The sequence below is a fragment of the Puntigrus tetrazona genome, chromosome 13, assembly GCF_018831695.1.
Source record: "Puntigrus tetrazona isolate hp1 chromosome 13, ASM1883169v1, whole genome shotgun sequence".
Taxonomy (NCBI): Eukaryota; Metazoa; Chordata; class Actinopteri; order Cypriniformes; family Cyprinidae; genus Puntigrus; species Puntigrus tetrazona.
In genome coordinates, this window is record NC_056711.1 from 14,083,483 (window position 1) to 14,108,572 (window position 25,090).

A 25,090-nucleotide genomic window follows, 5' to 3' on the forward strand; every position below is an offset into this window, starting at 1 on the left:
TAAAGTTTTTTTTTAATAAGGTGAAGAAAAATACCTTTTTTGTTCTGTATAATAAAATATGTTAACTTTATTCCTTTGCGAAGAGGAAAAAACAAACAAAATAAGAAGTAAAAATACAGAAAACATTCCTCCTGGAAGGGAGTTTTTCAATGTTGCGCTTGGAAGCAGAAAGGGGAAGATCTGTTCATGAAGTCTGACTCATCATCACAAGAAAACGTTCAAAAACTCTCATCGACAAGCATTTACTGTATGTAAAAAAGCAGATCAATCGTAACAAATGGTCATGCAGTATCACATGGGTCAGAGGTCACAATGATGCTGCCTACCACATGTTTTAAGTATAGTATATTTGTAACCGTTTGTTGCATATTGTAAATTTACACAGAGAAAAGAGTATCAGGATTTCCTGTCCCATTTCCTATTCTCTCTTTCAATGTGACAAACACGTAATTCTGATAAGCATGTGAAGACTGCATCTTTGTGACAAAAACCCCAAGACAGGCTTCATGAACACAGCTGGAAAAAGAACAAGTTGTATATGACACACAAGAAGGGCTTGGGATGATAGGATACAAAAATGAGCGAATGTCATTGGGTGGTGCCGACGGAAGCTGCTCTGATGGGCTGATCTGGGACCAGGTCCGCTTGCTCTGATTGTTGGTGCTAGATCAGAACTGAAAAGCCACTTTTACCCTCATAGTGCGTGAGCTATGTGTGTGTATGAATACGCATATTTGTGTATTTGTATCAGAAGGCAGGTTGGCAGGGTTCAGAGGTCACTCTCCCCATAGAGAGCGGTAGAGAAGGACATGTAGTCAAGAGCTCCCGGGACGCCGTCAGGGCCGGCGTAAGGCGTCATGCGGGCGATGCAGTATTCGGCCTGGTCCGGAGGGAGCTCACGTCTCAGCTCATCTGCAAGGATATAGTTCTGTGCGAGGAGAGAGGAATTCATTTGGTTATTAATTCAGACAATTGAACTCTTGAAAAATGTTTTTTGAGATGTTGAATATGTACCTTGTCTCCAGCAAGGACTTTAAAGGATGCCATGACCTGATCAGCGGTGTCCGTGTCGGCCGTCTCACGAGACATAAAATCAATGAAGGCCTGGAATGTGATCACTCCCAGTCTGTTAGGATCCACAATGCTCATGATGCGGGCAAACTCCGCCTCTCCCTATACATAGAGAAACATTCTTAAAAATCTCTATGAAAACATTATTTGGGTTAGTATAGATGATGCTGTTTTTTTTACCAGGAACTCTTTTTTTAATCCCTTTGCTAGATTTAAAGATGTCTACTACATATGTATCAATCAATCAATCATTTTTATTTATATAGCGCTTTTAACAACACAGGTTGCATCAATGCAAAGTATATAATGTCTAATATACCAGTATATATATTTCAATCCATGAAAACCAAAATGTTTTTGATTTTCTTACATCTTGATAAATGTAAATTTCTAAGACTATATACACCATGTTAACTTCCTACCTATAATGAGTGATGTTCCATGGGGATTATATCAGTTTAACTCAATTCTTTTAAATTGAGGCTACTTTATGAATGTATGAAATGTATGCCTAATAAATAAATAAAAATAATATAATATATATATATATATATATATATATATATATATATATATATATATATAGGTTAAGGAAATCTGTCCTGAAACCCTGGCTTCCCAGATATTACACTGAGATTATAACTTTACCATATATTAACCACCTTATTTTTTAATGTGGAAGTAGGCTGTTGCATGCAAATGTGTGAGACTTCCGATTTAATCACCACTGTAGATGAATAATGGAAAAACAATAAAGTGCAGTAAACAGAAAAGCTGTATGTGCAACAAACCAGTACATTTACGAATAGACAAATAAATGAAAATAAAATGATAACCTACACCAGTTTGCTGCATCAAGCAGCGTTATGGATTGTTTTATATAGCTAAAATAAACGGAAGCACAAATTCAAATTGAAAATGGCCGTCCCATTTTAATTTTAAATCTGTTTTTCTAAATTATACCATGTCGTAGATATAAATCTCTATTTTAATCTTGTGTTTACAATGAATCGAACAGGGATTATAATTTGACTATAATTCCACTGACTTTTCAATAGTGCATGCTACTTTTTCCAGATATACTTACTAAAATAATAACCCACATATATATAACTAACTCAACAAAATCTGTCAGAATCCATATGATAACTCCGATTTACCAGATAAAACATGGGAGATTAAAACTGCTTTATCATATTATACCCTATGTTGATCATAAACCTCTGACTTTCCAGGTTAATCCAGAGGGATTATTAATATCAGTTTCAGATTACATGATTTACCAGTACATTATCCATGGGGACTACAACTTTGAGTTTAACCTGATCACAACCCATGGAGATTTGAACTCTCTGCTTTACCATATTATAACCCATGGAGATGAGGCAGGCTCTGAAGTCTTCTGCATCCATCATGCCTGTTCTCTTCTACAGGAACCCAGCAGGGACAAACAGAACCAGGTAGTAGAAGAGAGAAAGATGAAGAGTGAAAGAGGATGGGAGGAGCATAGGTGAAAGAAGTCGTTTTAGAGAGGAGATAATGAGAGATTGAAAGGAGAACAGAAAATAGAGTAGAAAGAAGCAAAAAAACAAAAAGAGTGTGGTTAATGGTTGAACTCCCTAACTGGTGTTGGTGTGTGTACCTGTGCGTCGTTCCCGATATCGAAGCCCAGACTGATAAGGCAGGCTTTGAACTCCTCAGCGCCCAGTGTGCCCGAGTGGTCCTGGGTGTCAGAGCCGTGGGGTCAGAGGTCAGCAGCGTGGACATGCAGTACACACATGGGAGGGGTGAGGAAATGTCATGCAGACATGTGGAGGGGTGGAAGAGGGTCCATGCAGAAGTGAAAAACGAGACAAAAGAAAAGTGCACAAACGTTAGGACAAACTGTGCAGTACTGTGCTGTGAGGGAGAACAGAGAGTGATTGTGAGGACAGATCTGCTCAAAACTGTGCTTGTTGTGCTCGGTTAACTATGTTGTGTTGTTTTAACAATGTTAAGGTGTCCTTGGCGGCACTGTGTGGGTTTTTAGTGCAGCGTTAGGTTTTAGCGTGGCAGCCTGTAATCTGGGACTTGTGCGGGTGACATATACCATAATTCCTCTCTATTCACATCAATTATAAATTAATAAAATGCATTTATTTCTATAAAATTATATATCAATTAAAAACTCCGAAATCTGCCAATTTTTTTTGCCAATTTTTGTAACAGAGGACAGGAAACACAAGGTACCTTGGTTGTGCTACACTTACAATAAAAAAACAAAAACAAAATTAATTTAAATCATTGACTATATTAATATTATTTAAGGTAGAACTGAAATTCGATTTTTAAAATTAGCGGACAAATGAAGTCTGGCAAAATAAGCTTTGTTGGCCTTGTCTGAAGGTTTAAACATTTTTTAGGCCTTTCATACTTAGACCAGGATGGAAAGACATTAATTTTCCCAGAATGTCATCACCTGCTGAATTTCTATTAAGTGTCATTTATTAAGTTCTACTTTTTGTCACTTCAATTCAACTTCCTGTCCAACTTGCGTCCAATTCAGTTAATATAACTTTTTCCATTTTTTTTCTGTTCACACCAATAAAGATACTTTTATTGAAGAAGCATACTAGCGCCCACACCAATGCACGATAATGGTGTGTTTATTATGAATGCAAGAAATGTGTTCTCTGGAGCTTTAAATGTCAAGCTCTTTAAAGAAGGATGACTACTGACAGGAATACTGATTAAATGTTTTTATCATTCATAAAGTGTCATTCATTGTGAAAGTGATTCAAACGATATCATTCCTCTGTGCTGTGGCATGGTCTCTGCTATTCTTTACATGTAGAACTGCTAGCTTTGTCTTCCCCTTATATGAATGGACTTTCAAACTTTTTTTTTTGCCCAAGTCTGCAATATACAATTCAAAATGTTGCAGCAGCCAATCACAATATAAAAAAATGTAATGTTTTTAACTAACTAAAAAGGTTCTGTTATTCTCTGTCAGTTCCCACCCAGATGAAGTGACCAAGTCTATGGTCTCAGACGTCCTACTGCTCTTAATGATGTTAAACTGTGGTGTTGGACTGTGCAGTGTGATACTGACTCGATCGAAGTGGTTGAACGAGGCTCTGAACTCATTCATTTGCTCCTGGCTAATGCCTTTGGCGTCACGGGTCAGAATCTGGTTCTCTATCTCGTTGATGGTGCGAGCGATGGTAGTAAGGAGCTGCTCCCAACCTACACGGATGTGCTAGAGGAAGAAAAGAAACTTCAGGAACATACCAATGCACCAGAGGTTTGGATGTGAGCATTTGAGAGTTTATATGTGTATACCTCCATGGTGTAGTTTGTGTGTTTGTTGTCAAATATAAGTGCTTCCTGTATTTGTTGATGGTCTCCCTCTAGCTGGTCGATCTTTGGTTTGTAGTTTACAATGCTCTTCTCATACTGCCGAAGGTGGGTCAGCTGATCCTCCAGGGTCCCGTGCATCTCAATAGAGATTCTGCCAATTTCCTAAGCATTAAAAATGTAAAAATACTAAAATAAGAGGCCACCCACAGTCCTTCCTGAATCTTTGCCCCAAGGGTTTTCCTGCAAAATATTTCTCCAGCCACCTAAATGGTTTCAGAGCTAATTTGGCTGTATGAGAAGCATTTTTTTCCCTTTAAGATGATTGTTAACATATGGTGATTTTAAATGTGGCCACATACAAAGTAGGGCTAATTAAAATACAGGGCAAATAATAATTTGACTAGCCCAACATCCTAAAGCATTTTAAACTAGAAAGTACTTTATCTACTTTGCTCCAAATGGTTTTAGCAAAAATATATTAAACATTAATATGATGGGATTCAGAAAAGAAAGCACATTTATTTGATTAATTGAAACATTATAAACATTTGTAATATTATAAATGTCACTTTTCTTCAATTTAATGCATTTATTAAGTATTAATTTCCTTCCAAAAAAATGGTAGTGTATGTAAAAAAAAAAATAATTTGCTTGTGTAATAATACATGTAAGCTAATTATCAAGGACTTTTTGATGCCTTTTTTTCTCAGAAGTTCTTTAAAGTATCCTAAGAGAATGTGATTCATTTTCTGTTAGTAGAACTACTTCTGTATGTCTCACCTCCATCTTGGTCTGGATCCAGGGCCCAATGACATTTGCCTGATTAGCAAACTGTCTGCGCAGTCTCTCATTATTCTGCTGACGAGCGTGTTCTTCTATCAGGGCCTGATCTCTCTGGGGTACTAACTGCCTCACCTGAGAGGACCGAGAGAGAAAGGGGAGATTAGGAGAAAGCAGTGTGGAGGTGAATTAAACAACTCTCATTGTACCCATTTTCTTACATAATTATGTATAACATGACACATATTTGTCTGAAAACTCTGATTCCCTTCTGTTTGTCCTGCTCAAGTGTATTTTCTGACCTTATCCCATTTGGCATTAATCTCCTGGGGGTTGATGGTGGTGTAGGGGTTGGTGCCAGCCATGTTCACGTGGTATGTCTGTACTATTTTAGCAATTTCATTATGGATGCCCAGGATGGCCTGTCGTTCCTTATCTGCCTCAGGCAGTGTGGCTTTAAACTGCTCATGGGCTGTGCTGAGTCCCTAATACACACACACACACACACACACACACACACACACACACACACACACACACACAAAGAGAGAGATGTTATAACCTTTAACTGTAACTTTTCAATTTTCACTCTTATATAAACTTTAACGTGAAAAGCACCAGAACACTTCACAGTCATATCTGAAATAAACAAAACGGATAGATGCATAGATGGACAGACAGATGAGATCATTCTGTGTTGCCTCTTTCATTTTAATAGTTTAAAAAAGTATTATAATTAAAAAGAATGTCTAATCAATTCATACAACAAATATTTATTTATTTTAAATCTAACAATAGTGCCTTATGATATACAGCATATGCATGAATTTAGATGTTTAGATTTTTCTGGATGCAATGAAACAAAAATGTAATTATTCCTTCACATTCTTGGTACAGGTTTACCGTTTAAAGTAAAACATGGACCAAAACTGATTATCCTTAAAAATATTGAAATTGTCTCCTATTATGGATTTCTGAAAATGACCTTTCATGTAGTGTGTAACACAGCTTTCAAGTGACTGAAAACATCTTGCAAAGCTTTAAATCTTTTTTTCTCATGTACAGCACTTCATCTGAATGTCAGGTTTTAGCTATTTTGCAGCTATTAGTGTATTGCTTGGGAGTTGTCATAAGACAAATGAAAGTGTTTTTTTGATCTTGCATGCATGTCAACCTGTTGTTGTTTGGAACCAAAATATGAACCTTTCATATCCCATAATAGGGGCACTTTAATAAATGGTATTTTTATAGGGCCCTAATGAGAAAACAAATGTGAAGACAGAGCGACAGATATGCTGCATGAGTAAATTAACAGCAGAATGGATGGATAAAAGATGAATGTACAATACCTGTATCTCCTCAATGGTGTGGACGATAAAAGTGTCTTGCAGGTCTTCCATGGCTCCCTCCATCCAGTTGTTAAAGGGCGCTGCCCTTTTGGCAAACTCCAGGTACAGCTGATCAATCGTTTCCAACAGTTTCTCAGTCCTCTGAGGGAAGAGACAGAGCCAAGACACACATATGAGCATAATGCACTTACAGCACAAAAATCATAGTATGTCACCAAAGAAGCAATACTGCCCTTTCCTGCAAGATTAATTCCAGGGGGGTCTATGATAGAAGTGTTTTACCTGCAAGGCCTCGCTGCGTTTCTGAGTTAAAACCCCCAATGAATCCCACTGATCACAGATTCGCTGACAGCGAGCATTTACACTGGGAGAGTCATAGTACTCCAACTCACTAGAGAGAGAATGAGAGCGAAACTATTAAATTACTTCAACAAAAGATTACAGATTATGTAAGCTACAGAAGAAAATGTTCGATGTGTTCTGCTTTTGGTGCATTTACTGACTTCAGCTCCTGTGCGATGGCAGCGATCTGTTCCACTCTGTCCTGATGAGCTGCAAGGTCACTCTCAAAAGCCTCATGCTTCTTCAGCAAAGCTTTGATGTCCGAGAGGGATGCTGTCTCGTAGTCCTTCTGCTGTAGCATCTCCTCCTTACCTACAGGGAGCAGCACAAATCAGCCATACCACAGAATGAGCATTATAAACCAATAAAAAGAAGCATTACCGTCAGTCCAGGCCTCATGGATGGCGGCTTTTTGGCGGAATTTCTCTGCAAGATGATCGAGTCTTTCCAGTCTGCGAATCTCATTTAGTAGCCACTCTTCATAACCCTTCTCAGCTCCCTCTAGACTTCCCCAAGCATTGGAGATATCCTACAGACGCAGATGATTAATTGAACATCACAGATCTAATTAAGAGAGTTAAATGCTCTGATTCTTAGGGAGAATCTCACCGAGACCATCTTCCCCTCCGATGGCATAAATGCAGGACGGTTGCTAAGGCGGAGTTTGGTCTGCAGCGTGTTGAAGTTGATCTCCAGCTGACATTTCTCCTGAACCTTGGGTGGTTTGTGAAGTCGTCGATAGTCCCGGAAATCCTCCAACTTCTGCTGCATGGCCTGCATGGTGTTTTCTGGAACGCGGTTCTCCAACCATGGGATTGTTCTGCGAATCCACTCCAGGAGCTGAAGAGAGAAAAAATTGGGGGAAACAACAAAAACAGGGGAAGAGGATGAAATATTGGGAAAAAGTTAGGAGCAAACAGAATGACATCAAGGAGATAGAGAGAGAAAAAGAGAAAGCTTTAAATACGGTATATATAATTTTTTTGTTATGAATTTGACTTAGGATTCACATAGCATAAATATACATTTTCATGACTTTTCCAGTCATTCAGGATTTTATCTTATTTATACATTTTTTGTAGAATTAGTGAATTTTGAGATTCCTCTTACAAATATATATTTGCTATTTGAATATTTTAAAGCAGAGCATTACAAAAACAATCCTTTAAGATCATTTAATTTTGATAGATCTGCATGGTCTGGAAAGCAGAGTTTTGAATGAATTACTGAAACTTCTCACTGGCCCTAAATGAGCACAGGTTGATATAACAGGAGAAGTAAGGCGGGGAGAAGAGAGGAGAGCAGGATGGGAGTGAACAGGAGAGAACATGAATGAATGTGCTCACATCACTGGCCAGTTTCTCATAGTCTTCCATCAGTTGCTCATTCTCCTGATTGACAGCCAGGACTTTGCAGATCCGATTGGCTGCTGTCTCAGCCTGAGGGGGTAAAGAACAGAGTGAATCTGCTTCTGTTTCTGTGGAAACCACATCAGCGCCATGGCAACACCATTAAGGTTCTGTGTGTTTAAATGCGTTGAGGTGATCAAGTCAATTTATTGCCGTTAACCAAATGCAATCAACTGCTATGTCAATATCATATAACCCTTCTGTGTATGTTTAAATATAAATGTGTGTGTATTTTTGGAGAGGGGTGGAGGTAAGGAAGTGAGTTGCAAGTCTAAAAGCCAGAAAGGAAGAGGAGAAAACAACGATAAGCTCAGTTTAGTGCTGTCAGTGACAGACAGAGTTCTGACAGTGACTGTCAGTTTTATGATCATCTTGTGAATTCTAATCTGAAATGTTGCTTATGTTGGCACAAAAATGTTATCAATAGTGGAGAAGTTAAACTTTTTTTTATTGGAAAAACTGCTTCGAAAAGCATTTTTCTTACTATTTCTGTGCAAAGATTCAGCTTTTTAATACAAAAAAAAAAAAATCAATGAAAACAAAATCTGCAGATTCAGTTTCCATTGTTCCAATGGGGCAAAAAAATTATCAAATTCCTGTCACTACTGATGTTATTTTATTTATTTTTATATAAAAATAAATAAATAAATAACATATTATAGAAAATAATATTAAAACTTAAATTGATTACAATTAAAATCCCAAAAATTACCAAACAAAAACATGATGCTGCTGTGTACAAATGAACTGAACTGGCCTTCATAAATATAAAATATCAAACTGTACTGGCCTTCAAAATATCAAAACTCATCAAACCCAACTTTTCGTTTATTAATATATTTTTTTAATTCTGTGGAAAACAAAGAGTGTGTTTTTTTGAATGCAGAACTGGTGGGTTTACCGTCAAACTCATGCCTATAGAGTCAGCAGGATCTGAATGTGCAGAGAACACACACCCAGCATATAAAAACTATTTATCGAAGGATGTTAGTCATCAGCTCTGAAACACTCACAAAGAGTTGAGGAAACCCAGCTGGATGTGATGAATCAGCACAGTGAAGTAGTAGCTTTCACCCTGTCAGTGAGAAACATGCTTTCTCTGAATGAACTATTACTTTCTACAGTGAGTCTATCTGAACTGATTCAAATTCAAAAGATTAAGATAAAAAAAAAAGTGTAAACATTATGTTGTGGTATATGCTGCCTATGATGTAACTTCTCTGGCTTATGGCTCATTCACTGCTGAGGAAATGGTCATTGATTTTAAACAAATTCTCTGGACTAACACACAATAAATTTTGAACAATAAAAGTCATTTGAATAGGAACGAACTGACTGTCCCAGTAAAGCCTGCAGCTGATTTCTAGCTAAACATGATTTTCAACATGTATTGTGATATGTAAAGAAGTTTGATGGTTGCTATACCAGAGCCCTGTGTGTGTGAGTACAGATGTGTGGAGAAACAAAGCTAGGTGAGTTATGTAATATTAGAGAAGAGTTACCATGGAAACAGCCAGAATTGATACAAAACCCAGGAAAGAAATAAATTACTATCACAGCCAAACAAGAAATAAGCAAGAAATCACAATGAGGTTTCAGAGCAGACAGGTTCTGATCTCTCAGTGAGATCATATAAAGAGCAGGTGCGTTCTTGACCTGTAAGTGACATAATTCAAGACTGACCTCACCACAATATCCCTTGTGAAAAAGGAGTTTGCTTAATGGTATTTAATGTTCATATCAAATCTTAGAAATATATATAAAAAAACTGTACTTGCAGATAGCAACATACTTGCAATTTTAATTTAATTAAGTGTACTTATGCATACTTTTTGATTTGATGTTTCTAAAACAATTTTTTTAAATTTGTAAACAAAAATGTTTACTTTAATGTATATGTTTCAATGCACTTCTGCAATTACATATAAAGATGTACTTAAGGTCTACTTAAGTGTGTAAAAAACACTGCATCAAACTGCATTTAATATAAATGCAAACTGTGAATCGTTTTCATGTAATTGCAAATAACATGCAGTTGCATGCAATTTAAACTTTGCACAAATATTCTTTTTAGTAGCACTCTTTTTTTAAAGTATGAAAAAATATCCCTCTTTTTCAAAAAGGTTCAGGTTAGTAAAGAACACATCTCTTACATTTCTTTATTGGCACTGCTTTTTAAGTTTCTGATGAAAGCAGAGATCTGATTGGCTGTCTAGATTTGACAGGGTCTGTGATGTGGAAGCTTGTGTCCTGATTGGCTGATGTCTGTCTGCGCTCACCTTCTGTTTGCCTGAGAAGGCGTGGTAGTAACATGACACATACGTCATGATGGCCTTTTCATCGGGACGCAACGTACTAACGATATCTGCCCAGGGAAAGAGGGAGCGGGAACAGAGAGAGAAAAGGAGGTGGAGTAGAAGGGAGAGAAAAAAAGCACAGAGTAAAAGACTGCATAGGCACAAAGGCAAACGGGGGCACAGTTCTACAGAAATGATACAAGACATGAAGAGGTCTCCAGAAAGTCTCATTGACTCCGGGAACGTTTCAGTATTTTTTTAGGAGACTGGAGTGGAGACACCCTCATGCCCGCATCATAAGACTTCATTTCCTTCATGCAACAGGTGGAAAGACTCATGCAACTGTAGGAGGAGCATGAGCCCTGAGGGGCGGAGCTTAGCACTGCAAAGAGTCAGAGAGGCAGACTGTTAGGAGAGTAGGAAACCACGACAACCAGTAATAACTGCTACTGGTGATCACAAAACCCAGTGAGCAGAAACAGAGAGGAGGGACGTATTGCGTGAGTGTAGAAGTTCATGACATTGGAAGGGGTTCCCTGCGATACCTTCTGCGCCCCAGAGAAGGCATGGTAGAAGCTAGAAACGTAGGTCATGATGGCCTTCTCATCGGGACGGGCTGTACCAACAATATCTGCAGAGAAAGAAGGGGGTGATATTAAAGTAATAAGAGAATAAATTAATAATCAGACCACATCACACACACTTCAGAGCCCCATCTGAGGTGAATTCCTGTGTAAAGAAAGCATTGTTATTGTTAGTGGATATGGAAATATTATAATCAGCCTGAAATAAAGCTAATCACCAAAATGTTTGAACAAGTTTTGACTTTACTGAAGAAAATACTTGTTATAGTTTTTGGTAGGTTTTTGTGTAAATGAAATGTTCCAGTATAGCCATTTGACACTTTATTCATTTGTTGTAAATTAGATGCTCAGATACAAATTATGCTGGTTTAAATATCACCAAGGCAACATTATCTAGCTTATGGAAATACATTATAGCTGTACACTTCCCACTTTCAGCCAAAAAATTGAAAATGTAAACATTATTAAACATTTGTTGTTATAATAAAAAACAATGCTACACTGTTAAAATAAAATGTATTATTTGCTGAATTGTTTGTTGTTTTCTATCTGAACTAAAAAAAAAAAAACATTATGTTGACACTGTTTTTCTGTGTAAAGTGGCTTTATGTTTAAATGGAAAGTTGCAAGAAAGAAAAGAAAGTTCAGTATTTAAATAGATGTAAGAGTGCATGTTAAACATTCTATCAGTGTAAATCAATGAACGATTTTCTAACTATGATCTTAAAATTGTTTTTAAAAAAGTAATGAAGTACTGAAAAAAAGAACTGTACACCAAAACTGTATGTTAAACGGTTTGGCCTAAATTCACAAGCTTAATACTTAGTATTTAAAAGTGTTTGAATACCAATCTAGTGCAACAGTGCAACAACCTAAATGTGACCCTGGGCCACAAAACCAGTCAACAATACATTGTATGGGTCAAAATGACTTTTTTCTTTTATGACAAAAAACATTAGGATATTAAGTACAGATCATGTTCCATCAAGATATTTTGTAAAACTTAATTTCTGTAATTTGCATTGTTAAGGACTTCATTTGGACAACTTTCGATTTTCTCAATATCTATCAAGTTTTAAATAGCTGTGTTTCGGCCAAATATTGTCCTAGCTTATTTAGCTTTCAGATGGTGTATAAATGTTTGTTCCTGGTTTTGGGATCTAGGGTCAGAAAAAATCTTTTTGAACAGACTATGCTAAGGAAACATCCACAATCATGAATGCAGTAATGTGGTGAAATTCAACCTACACACATACCTGCAGTCCTCCTACAGCTCTATATTTAGACAGGTCTGACCTAATTTCACAGTGAAGTGGAACAGAAAGTAACCTGTCCTCTACATGTCTCACCTTCTGCATCCAGCATCTTAGGGATGTCCAGGTACTTTTCAGCGACATCAAAAGCGGTGTTCAGATTAGTCATTGGGTCATCCTGAGTGAGAGCGAACATCAAAGCATGGGTCATGGTCTTTCATACTGTTGTTCTCTATATGTGGTCAGAGGTTCTAGTAATGTCTCACCTTGCGCAGTTTACCGTAATCGATGAGCTCTGGACGATGTCTGTGAATGAGTGCACAGAAGCCTAATCCATCCTTCCAACTGACAGAGAGAGACAGAAAGAGAAATGTAATATATGATGCTGTAGCTTAGCGCTCAGCTGCAGTGTCTCTGTCAGTCTTGATCTTTTCCCATCGTTCACTCTCACTGCTTCTCTCTAATGCTCATTTCCTGCCTGCTTACCTGATGTGGAAATTCTGGATGTTGACATTTTTGTATGGAGCTGTTTTTCTCTGGCACCACAGCAGCAGGCCTTCTTTAGCTGAGGTCTCTGCACATGCGGACACACATACACACTTGAATGAAATGGAATCTCAGGAGTGGAAAGATAAAATCTTCATTTTAATGACTCATACATTCCTAACATTACATTTGTATTAAACAGTGAATACTCAGAAATCCGAAAGAGCAGAACTGTATTTTTAGTCAATCATTAAGTTTACTCTCATGTTGTTCAATAAACACAAATTAACTAACTGCCTACTGCCTTTTTTCTTCAAGATCTAATGCATCATTTAGGCTATAAACGGAAAAGTATGCGCATGTGTGCTTGTGTGTTATTTATATATACCCTCCACTGAGATGTCCTGGATGGCGAAGCGGAGGATAATGGTCCAGATCATCCCCAGAGTCATCTTAGCGTTGCCATCAACAATCTCTGAGAAGAACAAACAAGCACACCAGCGTTGCATTTACTGTAATAGCTCAACAATTACATAATTTTACAAATTAAAACCATATCAAAACCAGACAGCAGCTAATACTTCACATATACTTCAGTTATTTCTGCATTTATAAGAAATTAGACTTGGAAATAATAAACATGAAGAGTTTACCATTTACATAAGGCTTTATAATTTTCTAGAAATATATACATCACTTATATATTTTTATTCTTTTTATAATTTTACCTTTTTTGCATTACAGTTATGAAAACTGAAACAAAAATTATTGTTATGAAAATAATGACACAAAAAGCAGTTTTACAAATATGCTTCAATACGTCATTACTCATTATTCATTATTTTTCCTTTTGACTTTCCGTTTGCTTGACTACTGTAAAAATTCTTTTGGCAACCCTCCACCATCCCAAATACACATCTATTTTCATTAATATCCTAACTATAATTTAAGCTTTACTAATTAATTAGGACTGTATATAGCAGGTTGTGAGTATAAGTGACCGTTTAGCAAAGCTTTAGAGTGCAAAGTGCAGGAATATCTTTGCTAGGTTATTTTCTTTGATATGAAATTGTAACTAAACTACATAAACTTTTATTATACTTTAAAAGAATGCTAAACATGTATCTAAAAGGTCCTTTTTTATAAAGCCTAAATTATATAAAGACTAAATAATGTCTGATTTCTCTTCTAAATACGCCCAAAATGTACATTTTAAATATTTGTTGTTGTTTTTTTGTTTTGTTTTTTTAAACACAGATGTGGATGGGAAGTCCCCAATTAATTATCTAGATAAACAATGCGTGTTTCCTTTCCTTCTTCTTAAGCTAATCTCATAATACACTCCACACACATCCCAGTACGTGTGTGTAAGTGTATCCCGGCCCTGCCAGACACATACACACACACACAAACTGGTAACAGTATGTGACCAAGGCAAAGCCTTTGGTAGATGGCTAATCTGTCTGGAATGCTGCTCTGGATTATACATAGAGAGAGAGAACATCTAACCGCTAATGACAAATACGCAAACACATTGTAGATTGGTATAATATATGTCAGCTATAAGCTGCACGTCTAACCTATTTAACTGTAACGACATGGGATACAAGTACATATCACATACAGGCAGAGTGTCTGATAGTCATTGATCTCACATGCTGAAACACTGAACTCATGACCCCGGAAGCCTGCAGGATATAGGTCACCGATAAAGTGGGGTGGGACCTACCCTCCGCTCCAATAGAAACCAGTTTGACTCCTTTGCTTGCAATGAAGTCCAGGGCTTTATTCACATTGGAGATCTTATGGACTCTCATCTTTCCCCTCTCTGGTTTGGCCAAGCGTTCTCCTGAAGAGCAAAATGTAAACATTACATAATATTACATCACGCACAACATTCTGCTTAAACTTGTACATAAATATTTTTCCTAGCATTTCTATTGCTGACAATTATCAAATAACTTGTAGTATGCATGTTCTCTCGTTTGAGAAACAATATTTATGTGTGTTTTTTTATTTTTGCAAATTTGTATGAACATAGAGAGGAAAACAGAGTTTCCTGATTCAGATTAGATCCAAAAGCTCTAGATTCAGTTAAATTGGGTTTGTTTTTAATATATTTTTCGGAGAAAATGTCTATTCTGTTTACAAATTAAATAAATTCTCTATTGCCTAATGCTATAAAATATACCCTTTGTATAACTATGTGTAACTAATTTTCAAATCATCATAGAAGATACAAGCTTTAAAAGGTAAAGGGGTGAACTGGGTTCAAGGTGGGACTGTGGTCAGAGGTCACTGACCTGAAATAACCTCTAGGAGCAGCATGAGTTTGAGTCCATCTCTAAAATCTTCCTCAATGTTTTCGATCTGAGTCCCTGCCTTTCGTAGATGAGAGTTGCACCACGCAGTAAACGTCTAAAAAAAAGAGTGATTTGTAAGTTTAGAAGAGAAAGAGCCAAAACACAATGCACATTTAAATTGCAAATAAGACTTGGCAGAAAATTCTATAACACTTCAATAGGTTCACAAAGTCCACACTGAAATGTGCAGCTCAAATGGATAAGATCAGACTGAAATGATCAACAGCATTGTTGAAAACTAATGTAGGCATTTCAGAAGAATATGCAGAGCTGTAGGTGCTACAGAAAGCCTGAAACAGCATAGGAAAAAGGTTATGTTGATAGTACAATACGCTTAAAATTAAAATGAAATTTCAAGCTGAAATTATAAATTTAACCACTTTTATTTACTTCATACACCTGTGCTGTGCAAGCGCTTAAATGCTTTGGTAATTCTGTATTCATGCCCGATGACAGTGAGAGAGAGCGAGGGAAGGGTAAAGCGCTCGACAGAGGTTGTCATGGCAGCGCTGAGTATCTGTGGCTTCAGGATTCTTCGGTATGTTAGCGAGCTGATGAGAAACAGCTGTGGAGCAGAACAGAAGCTAAACACACTCACACTCTAATACGATTGATATGCCACTTTACGGAATCAGAGACACTTCAGCTTATGCACGTAAAAGCAGGAGTTTGGAGAGGCCAGGAGAAATTTCTAGATATGGACATGAGGTGAGACAGTACTGCTACATGATGGGATACAGCTGATCCCTAATGGGTGGGCTGAGGTGGGCAGTTTAATGATGGCTTATGGGTAATAGAGCCCATGTCTGGTGAGAAACACTGTGGAAATTGACAGCTGCTAAAAGCAAATGCAATAACATGGGAATATCTAGAGGTAAATGTGAGTCAAGCAGGAGGATTATAAATTCATTCTAGAGGAAGTGCAGACACTGGAAGGCAAGCACACACACAAGAGCAATGACTTTAGCATGCACTTGAACATGAAGACAAACTCTGAAAGTAATGAAATACAATAAACACCCAAGACAGTCTGAGCTACCATAAAATTTCTGCAAGCAATGTGACAAAACTAGTTTTCAAATAAAAACTGAATGTATCCACTGTCAAACTTTTAGTTGAGGGATGTGCAAAACAACATGTTTTTAACTAGCTGTCGGTCTGCCTAAGCAACTATTCAACTAATAGTTTTTTAAAATCCTGTGTAATTAGGCTGACTGGTTTTCTAAGGGGGGCGTTTAGATAAGATGCGTTCTTCTATTCAAGAACAGTTCAGCATAGCACTGAATTTAATGAAAGGATGAATTCAGAGATGTAACTTTTCTAAGCGGGAATCACCATGCAAACAGCTAAAGACAGGATGGTGTTCGAATGCTAATTAAATGCTAAAATTTTAACACTACAACACACACACACACGCTATAATTTACAAGGTTTTTTATGTCTCGTGTTCTCACCAAGACTGCATCAAAAAAAAAAAGTAATATTGTGAAATATTAATACAATTAAAAAAAATAACTGTTTTATATTTTAATATATTTTAAAATGTCCATTTGTTTCTGTGAAAGCAAATCAGCCATTGCTCCAGTCTTCAGTGTCACATGACTCTTCAGAAATCATTAGAATATGCTTATTTTGTGCTCAAGAACCATTTTGTACTTTTACAATCTAAAAACATAACATTTTGGAAACATGGCGTGTAAAAAAAATGTATAGTCTATATCTCTGCTAAAGGTATATTCTATATAGCAATTCACACTAAAGTGCACTAAGTTTATGCGCTCAAAAAATGTACAAAACAAAGACGCGTTCGATGCACATATAATCTATGCAGAGGCATGCAAATGTATACTAGCATATACAAATGCATGTAAATATAGTCACAGACACAGCCGATCTCTGCTCACTCAGCAGGAATGCTCTCACACCTAAACCACAAATATTTCTTCATTACAGCTCTTTTAACCCTCTGTTTCATTCCTTTTCCTCCTCTCTCTCTGGTGTGAAATACAGCACAACTCATCGTCGTGAGGTTGCCATAGCAACTACAAATGCCAGAAAACCTACAAACAATCAGGCGATCAGAGGCACACAAGGCATACACACAAACAAACTCCCCCATAAGTCAAGCATATGACCTGTTTATTTACAGCTATAGTGAAAACTGTTTTTATAGAACATCTCTAAAGTATATACAGCAACCCCAAAAAGTATTTGGGCACTCAAAAAAAACATGCATACCACTGAGAAGAGAAATAACACTGAGGCCTTTAAAAGTTTGGTGACACTTTATTTTAAGGTCCAATTCTCGCAATTAACAAATAATTAACCACACCTTTGCCTCTATATACTAATTTGCAGCTCATTAATAGTAAGTAAGGTAGTTGTTAAGTTTAGGTATTGGGTAGGATTAGACGGTAGAATATAGTCATACAGAATATTTGCTTTAAGTACTAATAAGCAGCCTATATGTTATTAATAGGCATACTAATAAGTAAATAGTGAACAGTGATAATTGGTCCCTATACTGAAGTGTTACCAAAAGTATAAACCATCAAGAAGACAATAAAAGACATGTGGAAGATTGCATTTTAGGAAAAGTTCTGATTATATTTGATCATATAATTCAGAGGCCTTCAAAATTTGCATATCAAATAAGATTGAGTAGGCTTTTTAGAGTCAAATAGGTAATAGCTCATCCAAAAATCAACAAATTATACTCAGGTTACCTTGTCATTTAACACTTAACCATTTAACAGCCATTTAAAACTAAAAAGTTATTTTCAAAACCACTAATAATGTTATATAAATTTTAAGTGTAATCTTTAATAAACCTTAAAATGAATATGCATTCTACATATATAGAGTACACTATACTGTTGTAATGTCTAAATTCACTATTTAAAAAAATAAAAATGATTTTAGATGTGTTTTTCTTTTTTAATTCAGACAAAATATTGCAGAAATTGTATAGTATTTAATGACATTTCTAATTATTTAGCACTTTTCATGACAGAATTTTAAGATCAGCACATATCTAATCTAATTCAATGCTATTCATACATTTTTTATGTATGTATAAGTGACCAAATACATTTTGGGGCCACTGTACATTTCAGTGTGAGAGCCAGAGAAAGAGATCAGGAATGAAACTCCTCAACGCACAAATGCCTGTGCAGCTCCGCCCACTCAGGTCAGCACGTGCGACAGGTGTAACAGCTGTTACCTGTTTAAACAAAATGTTGACCGCATACGCACACAGACAATGACATCATCCCCATTCAATGGATGTAATGCCTGTCTGTCTCAGTTTATCTTTCACATTAGTGCCGCTTGCTAAGGCAAACATTATTAATGCTTTGAACAAACCCCTATCCTTGAGCATTGGACGCAAAACTCTTGTAAAAATCTATTTTTTTTCCATCTGTTTCTCTCTCTCACCCTTTATCTGTCTTCTAGTGGGCTGTTTGTTGGTGTCTGCTGGCTTTCTCTTCCAGACAGGAAGTGCTGATCAGCCCCTGAGACGCGCGGCCCACTGTCTCGGTTCCACACGCATTCCACATTAGCCATCCCCCCACACACACACTACACCCTCCTAAGGTGAGCCTGTCTTTTATTTTCACGTTTCCAGACTCAGGGTTTAATGGCTCATTAATAATCTTATCAACAACGCCAGCGGCTTCACTTAGAGCTAAACGCTGACTCGCTCGGATGGCTGCTTTCACCATAATTAAAGTCAAAACACACAGAGTTTATGAGCGCACGCTTACTCACTGTGGCTCCCGGCAATGTTGCATTATCTATATGATTTTATGTGGGGAACAACAGAGCCTGGTTCTGGGTAAGTCTGTCAGGACAGATACAAGGTACAAAGGTCCTCATTTGCAGCACATCATCAGGTTAGGAGCGGCACATAATGATTTGAATGAAGACCTTAACTTTCAAGAAGATAAAAAAAAAAAAGAGTCTGACTTGACATATTTGACTTTGCAAACTGCAGAGGCGAAAGAGGATCAAACACAGTCGATAAAAGAAACTTTAAGCACGCATACACGCATCAAAAAACTGCATCCCGCAGCATCTCGGTCTGGCTTGAGCGCGCACACACACACACACACAGTCCCAGCAAATGAGGTGGCAGCATTTTCTACACTACTGTGGACCTATTCAAGCTGTTCTGAGTGAGGGATACAGTAACTAATAACATCCTGACATTAAACTCCAGTCATCATGCACGTCATTCTGGTGGGGACAGCTGTCATTCACAGATATGCTGGTTATGATGTCACTAATTAATGACGCATTACCTCATGAACAGCGAATACATGTGCATGAATAGGACATGATCTTACCGTTTTGAATGAAATCATGCGACAAAATTAATTTGATCATTTCGTTAATCTTCCGCTGTCTGCGCTAGGATTTTGTTCAATCTGCCCTAATACATTTTTAATAAAACACAATTGCATTTGTACCTCGGTGGATCAGTGGATGGATATTAGGAACGGTGATACATAGCAAACTGCGGAAAAGCAATAAAATGGAGTCTGTGTCAGACAGCTGCAGCTCTATGATCACCATAGTAATCATCAGATATGGTCAAATTGTCCTCCCAGTATTTGATATTCTTGATGCTGCTCTGTTTGATGTTAAGATGACAGAACATTTTAAAAGTGTTTTGGACTGGTCTAATAGCATTCATTGATGTTAAAATGATTGAGATGGCCAATCAATCCAAAGAAAGCATGGTTCGTTGTTCAAAGAAGCCAAGCGTGAATTCCAGCCCAAAGCTTCAGTTTTAAGAGTTGAAAGAGTGCAAGTGGATAAACCTTTAATATTTGAGACAGAGATGTTAAAATGACCAAAGTATTAAGTGATGCAAATTGCTTTATCTTTCTTGTCAAAACAACACTGGACTTGAAAACACATGATTTATGCAATTGATTAATTCATAACTGAATGTGACATGACATTAACAGATGTGTTTTTTTTGCATATTATATTAGGCTTATCTCTAAGATTGAATGTGCGAATAGTGGAAATTAATTTAAAGGAAAAGTTAAAAAAACTAAAAAATCCAAAAACTGCCATCATATACATTTATTGAACACAAAATAAGATATTATAAAAATGTGGGTCACAGTTGCTGGTGGGTAACTGGAAATTCTTTGGTTACCAACCTTCTTCAAAACTTTGTATTTTGTGTTCAGTAAATGAAAAATAAAATCATACAGGTGGGGAAGAACTTGAAGATAAAGAAATTACATTTTGGGTGAACTATCCCCTTAATGAATGTAGCATCCTGGAAGCCTTTTTATAATACAATTATATAAGTAAATACTTATATATAAGGCATGATTTTACAATTTTTTTTATATATTTTACTTTCTTTCTTTTCCTTCTGTTAATTCTTTGATTTTTAAAGAATTTTAAAGAAAAAAAAGAAAAACATTGACCGTGTAAATTGGTATGGTTCCCATATTTGGGCCTTACTTTATAAACTAAAGATTCTCCGCATAAACTGAAAAATGCTCAAAAAAGTGGTAAAAAAATCAGACATGCAGTGACACCTAAAGATATCACATGTTTTATGCAGGCCTACATGGCATCTGTGACAACAGAACTCCACGTAATTGAAGCAGATGCCATTCACAATGTTTTACACACACCCTGCCACTTGCGAGCTGGTTTATTAGACATTTTGTCTAATTGGATTAGGCTTTCAGCTACTATTAAGAGATTAGTACCCATACCATCTTTCACAGAATGCTGCAGATTTTCCCTGAAAATAAGCAAAGAAACATGGGGGTGATGTAGAGATGGAATGTGTATGTCAGTATCTTCACACAGGTTTTTAGATTCTTTTTAGATCTGAGATCTGCGGCATATTTCAGGAAACTCACCTCAGACTGGCTTAAAAACAGCCACTGTATCCCACTGGGATACTCAACTTACCCCTCTAATAGAGGTAGAGAGAAAGAGAACAAGTGAGAGAGACAGAGGATTGATTGCTACAAGTAGACCTAGTTTATTTCTTTAGACTGAAAAAGCCAGAAAAGGTTTCCCCCCTCCTACATTACCTTTACTAGCCTAAAGACACACAGGAAGAAAATACACAATGCAGATTGTCAGAAAGATACGGATCTCAGAAGCCAATGATATGTGAATGATTCAGATTCACTAGAGCTGAACTGTTTCCTGTTTTTGAAGATCTACATTTTTTCTTATCAGAGCATCAACATCTACAAACAGAACCATTGAAAACCTGCCCAAGGCAGACTGAACTACTACAGTATGGAAACACTTAACTCACTAGTATGTAACTGAATGTTTTGCCTTTTTTATACTGTAAAAATCTGTTACATTTCTGTTGAGCAATTAAAAAAAGTAAAAGTCTTTACTGTCACTTTTGGTCAATTTAATGAGTCCTTGCTGATAAAAAATATTCAATAAAAAACTGACTGGCCCAAAACCTTTGAAAGGTAGCATGAATGAAAAAAGAATATTCACTGAAAGCTAACAGAACTCTCCACAAATTAAACTGTGGGAACTAAAGACCCCATAACCCCTTGCTGAATGGCTGAGAAAGCATCAGGACTGGAAACGTGTACAAAAACAATGACAATTTGACCTCACAGATGGGAACAGGCAAAAAGGAGAGAGAGTTCATAAGGTCTCTCTGCAGTTTTAAGCTGAATCACCTCACACCTGTCCGGCCCAAGGGGCTTTTTTCCCTCAAATTGCAGACAAACTCTCACAGACCTACACAGATGTTATTGGACAGGAAAATGTGTGTTTCTGATTCTGTCGGTCCAGTCTGAACTTGCTAAAATACTTTCATGCATAAACATAAACTGCAGCCAATCAGATGGTTTCTCACACACATTCACTTTCTCAACTCAAATGCACTCCAGATTTGACTTAGTCCGTATGTCCTGGGGGTGAGGGCACTGCACTCTATACCTGCAAGTGTGTGTGTGTGTGTGTGCACTTGCAAAACAGACTTCACGTCTCTACCGACCTTTTCAGCCCTGTCAGAATGCAGAACAATAACCAATTTGTCTTTCTCTCTCTCACACGCACACATCATTAAAGTCACAGAGGGTGTTTAATAGGCAGTATGGGGCAAACATGTGTGTGTGCTTGTCGCTAATGAACAGTGTCGGAAATGATGCTCTATCACAATGTAGTGCCTATATACCGGGACATGGAAAAAAAAACACCTCGGGGCCTTTTCTAGTTGTGTCTCTCATTTCCATTTGACCCAACACACACACACACACACACACACACACACACACACACACACACACACACATATATATATATATATATATATATATATATATATATATATATATATATATATATATATATATATATATAGCGTGACATACATAACAGTTTTTGTGTCTTACAATTCAAAATAGTATGACCCTGCACTGGGCTACTAATGCACAACTTCCTAAGGGGTTTAATTTTATCTCTTAACGCTCATTTAAGTAAGACTGAACATGTCTGGTCTGGTGGAAAACTCCTGACACATGGTTTTGTCACGGGTTTATGGTGGCAGGAGCTGTGCTCGCATACCTGAGAATGAGTCTTTCCCGCCGGTAGCTGATGACATCATTCAGGAGTCTACGAGCTTTCGAGGAAGGAAAAAAAAGAAACGCGGGAAAGTTTTCCAGCAGCCGTGTACGGGGTCTGTTATTACCATTTTTGGGCAGACTCGCTCCCTGACAAGCCCAGCCCAAACCGCAGCAGATTCCAGGACTCGTTCTCTTTTTTCCTCCCCGTTTTCCAAAGGGGGAGGAAAAGAGTGTGGGAGCGACGAATGTTTCACTCATATTTCAAATAGTTTTTAGACTTCTGCGCAAAAAAAATCACATCCGAAAGATTTTTATAATCACCCCCTCCCTCAACTAACGGTCTGCCGTAATGCCTTAACGGAGATGGCATGAGCCTAAAGTTGGCAAAGGAGAACCGGTTCTTAATCAGGACCGTTAAACATACCGGAACTGAGCGATTTTCGTGACGTTTGGTCATGTTAACAGTACATTCCGCTGCTTATGAGCACTAAAATACTCTTGACAGTGTTTTCCAGCAACTACTGTTCACCGCAACACCGCTACCGAGAATAAATCCGTATGGTCCAATTCCCGAGCGAACGACTCTTATGAACCGATTCCTTTGAAGTGAATCAGTGAGATACGTTACCCAAGCAAACAACTCCTATGAACAAATAATTCGGAATCATTATGAAAGGTGACTAAATTGATTCAATTCAATCACTTTCTGAACCCCAAATTATTGTTAGCCAATTATTATTTGCAAATTATTACGAGGTGAATCCAAATTTGTGAGACTTAACATTAGTCCATGCAGTTGCTGACTAGCTTTGTTAAAATAGTTTTACGTTCTGTCGTATTTGTAAAAGCGTAAACATTAAATACAGTTGTTTATTTCTTATATATGTTCTGTTGTAATCAACCGTTACATCACCATTTGGCAACATTTGGCAATACTAATTGCATTTTCTTTCAGAAGATACTTCCTCAAAAGTACTAAAGAATCGTTAGGGAAATGGAATCGATAAGAGGAATCGGAACCAGAATGATTCTCAAGTCTACATGGATCGCGCGTTAAAGCGGCAGACAGGGTGTTGTGCCGTGACCGTAAATAAAGTAAGCTCGTGCTTTCCACGAGCGCAGCGGATCATATGAGCCGCATCCACAGAGCAGAGGCTGCTGTCGCTGACATCTGTTGCGCGTGGTGAAGAGAATAGGTGGGCGCAGGGTGTCCGGTGATCAGGGTCCCGGATCGTTTGACTGGGGGCCGGCCGTCACAACGCTCAAATGAATGGGCAGACTGAATAGGAACATGCGCAATCCCGCAACAGATGTTCCTTAAGTTTCGTATAATGAAAGCTGGTGCTGGAGGAATGAGTACAGTTTATACGCTTTTGGTTTTCAGTGCTCGCGTGTTTTAAGAGAAACAAATATGCACGGCGTTCATGCATGCGTCGCAGTGCAAAGCCTATTTCACAGGCAGCCCATAACTCACTAACCGCACGGGCCCCTTAAATATCCATATTTCAATTTTTTTTTCTTCTGCTTTGTAAGTTTCCTTTGCACCTTAAACCGGTGGTGTGGAGAGATTATAGCGCGTACCTTTCGCTGTTGTTTCTCCCAGGCGGGGTCAAGCAGCAGATCCCGGTCCCAGTCATCTTCTTGCTGCATATAGTCGTTCTCTCCTCCATCATACTGATGATGATGATGATGTTGTTGATGGTGGTGGTGATCCATTCTGAACTGCTGTTCCCGTCTCTCTCCGGTCCTCCGGTCTCTCTCTCTCTCTCTCTCTCTCTCTCTCTCGCTCTCTCTCCCACAGAGCGCTGCAGTAAACACTCCCGTGCGCACTTAAAACGATGAGCACCAAACTAACGCCGCTGACTCGTTTTCCCCTTCCCCGTTCACTCTCCCCAAAGTCCTTGTCTCCTTGTCTTTCTCGTTCTGTACGTTTTTTTCACGGCCGCTATCCAGAGTGGCGAGTAGGCAGAACCGCCAGCACGAGCATCGGCAGCAAAAACTTCACAGTGAAGGAAAAAATAAAAAGAAGCACGACGCAGAGCGCCTGATTGGCTGGCGAGCAACCCCTTACACCCCGCCCACTAGAAAAAAACCTCGATGATGATTGGCTAATATCGCTGTCCTTTAATAGATTTGGTGTAGGTTGTCTGCATGGACGTAGGTATTAAAAAAGCTTTCAGGGATATTTGCGCCACTTGAATTAATTGCAGGATGAATTTATGTTTTATTCA

The 25,090-nt window shown here is 37.7% G+C and overlaps 1 protein-coding gene across 6 annotated transcripts; it reads right to left on the reverse strand.

The window, feature by feature from the left end:
- On the reverse strand, positions 1-24,859 carry actn1 (actinin, alpha 1). 6 transcript variants are annotated; one of them, XM_043254749.1, is made up of 22 exons: positions 24,441-24,859; positions 15,214-15,328; positions 14,640-14,759; positions 13,299-13,385; positions 12,911-12,998; positions 12,691-12,769; positions 12,521-12,602; positions 10,570-10,655; positions 8,228-8,320; positions 7,491-7,721; positions 7,263-7,410; positions 7,043-7,193; positions 6,822-6,930; positions 6,540-6,680; positions 5,493-5,675; positions 5,191-5,325; positions 4,393-4,572; positions 4,163-4,309; positions 2,714-2,794; positions 2,433-2,498; positions 1,015-1,173; positions 1-928 (listed from the first exon to the last, which is right to left on the reverse strand). In XM_043254749.1, the coding sequence occupies exons 1-22, from the start codon at positions 24,573-24,575 to the stop codon at positions 770-772; spliced, it is 2,775 nt and encodes a 924-aa protein (XP_043110684.1). In that variant the 5' UTR covers positions 24,576-24,859; the 3' UTR covers positions 1-769. The 6 variants fall into 6 exon arrangements, with proteins under 6 accessions (XP_043110684.1, XP_043110682.1, XP_043110688.1 ...); XM_043254747.1 differs by lacking the exon at positions 10,570-10,655 and adding an exon at positions 11,133-11,218 and having other exon boundaries at positions 2-928; XM_043254753.1 differs by lacking the exon at positions 2,714-2,794 and having other exon boundaries at positions 2-928.
- Positions 24,860-25,090: the final 231 nt, after the last annotated feature.

Bases quoted from the DNA above. Each gene is read 5' to 3' on its own strand.
- actn1 (XM_043254749.1), bottom strand. From the start codon at position 24,575: ATGGATCACCACCACCATCAACAACATCATCATCATCATCAGTATGAT. The intron at 13,386-14,639 runs GTAGGTCCCACC...TGTTCTTCTCAG, and splicing joins GGTTTCTATTGGAGCGGAGG to AGATTGTTGATGGCAACGCT. The intron at 12,999-13,298 runs GTATATATAAAT...CCGCATGTGCAG, and splicing joins CCAGGACATCTCAGTGGAGG to AGACCTCAGCTAAAGAAGGC.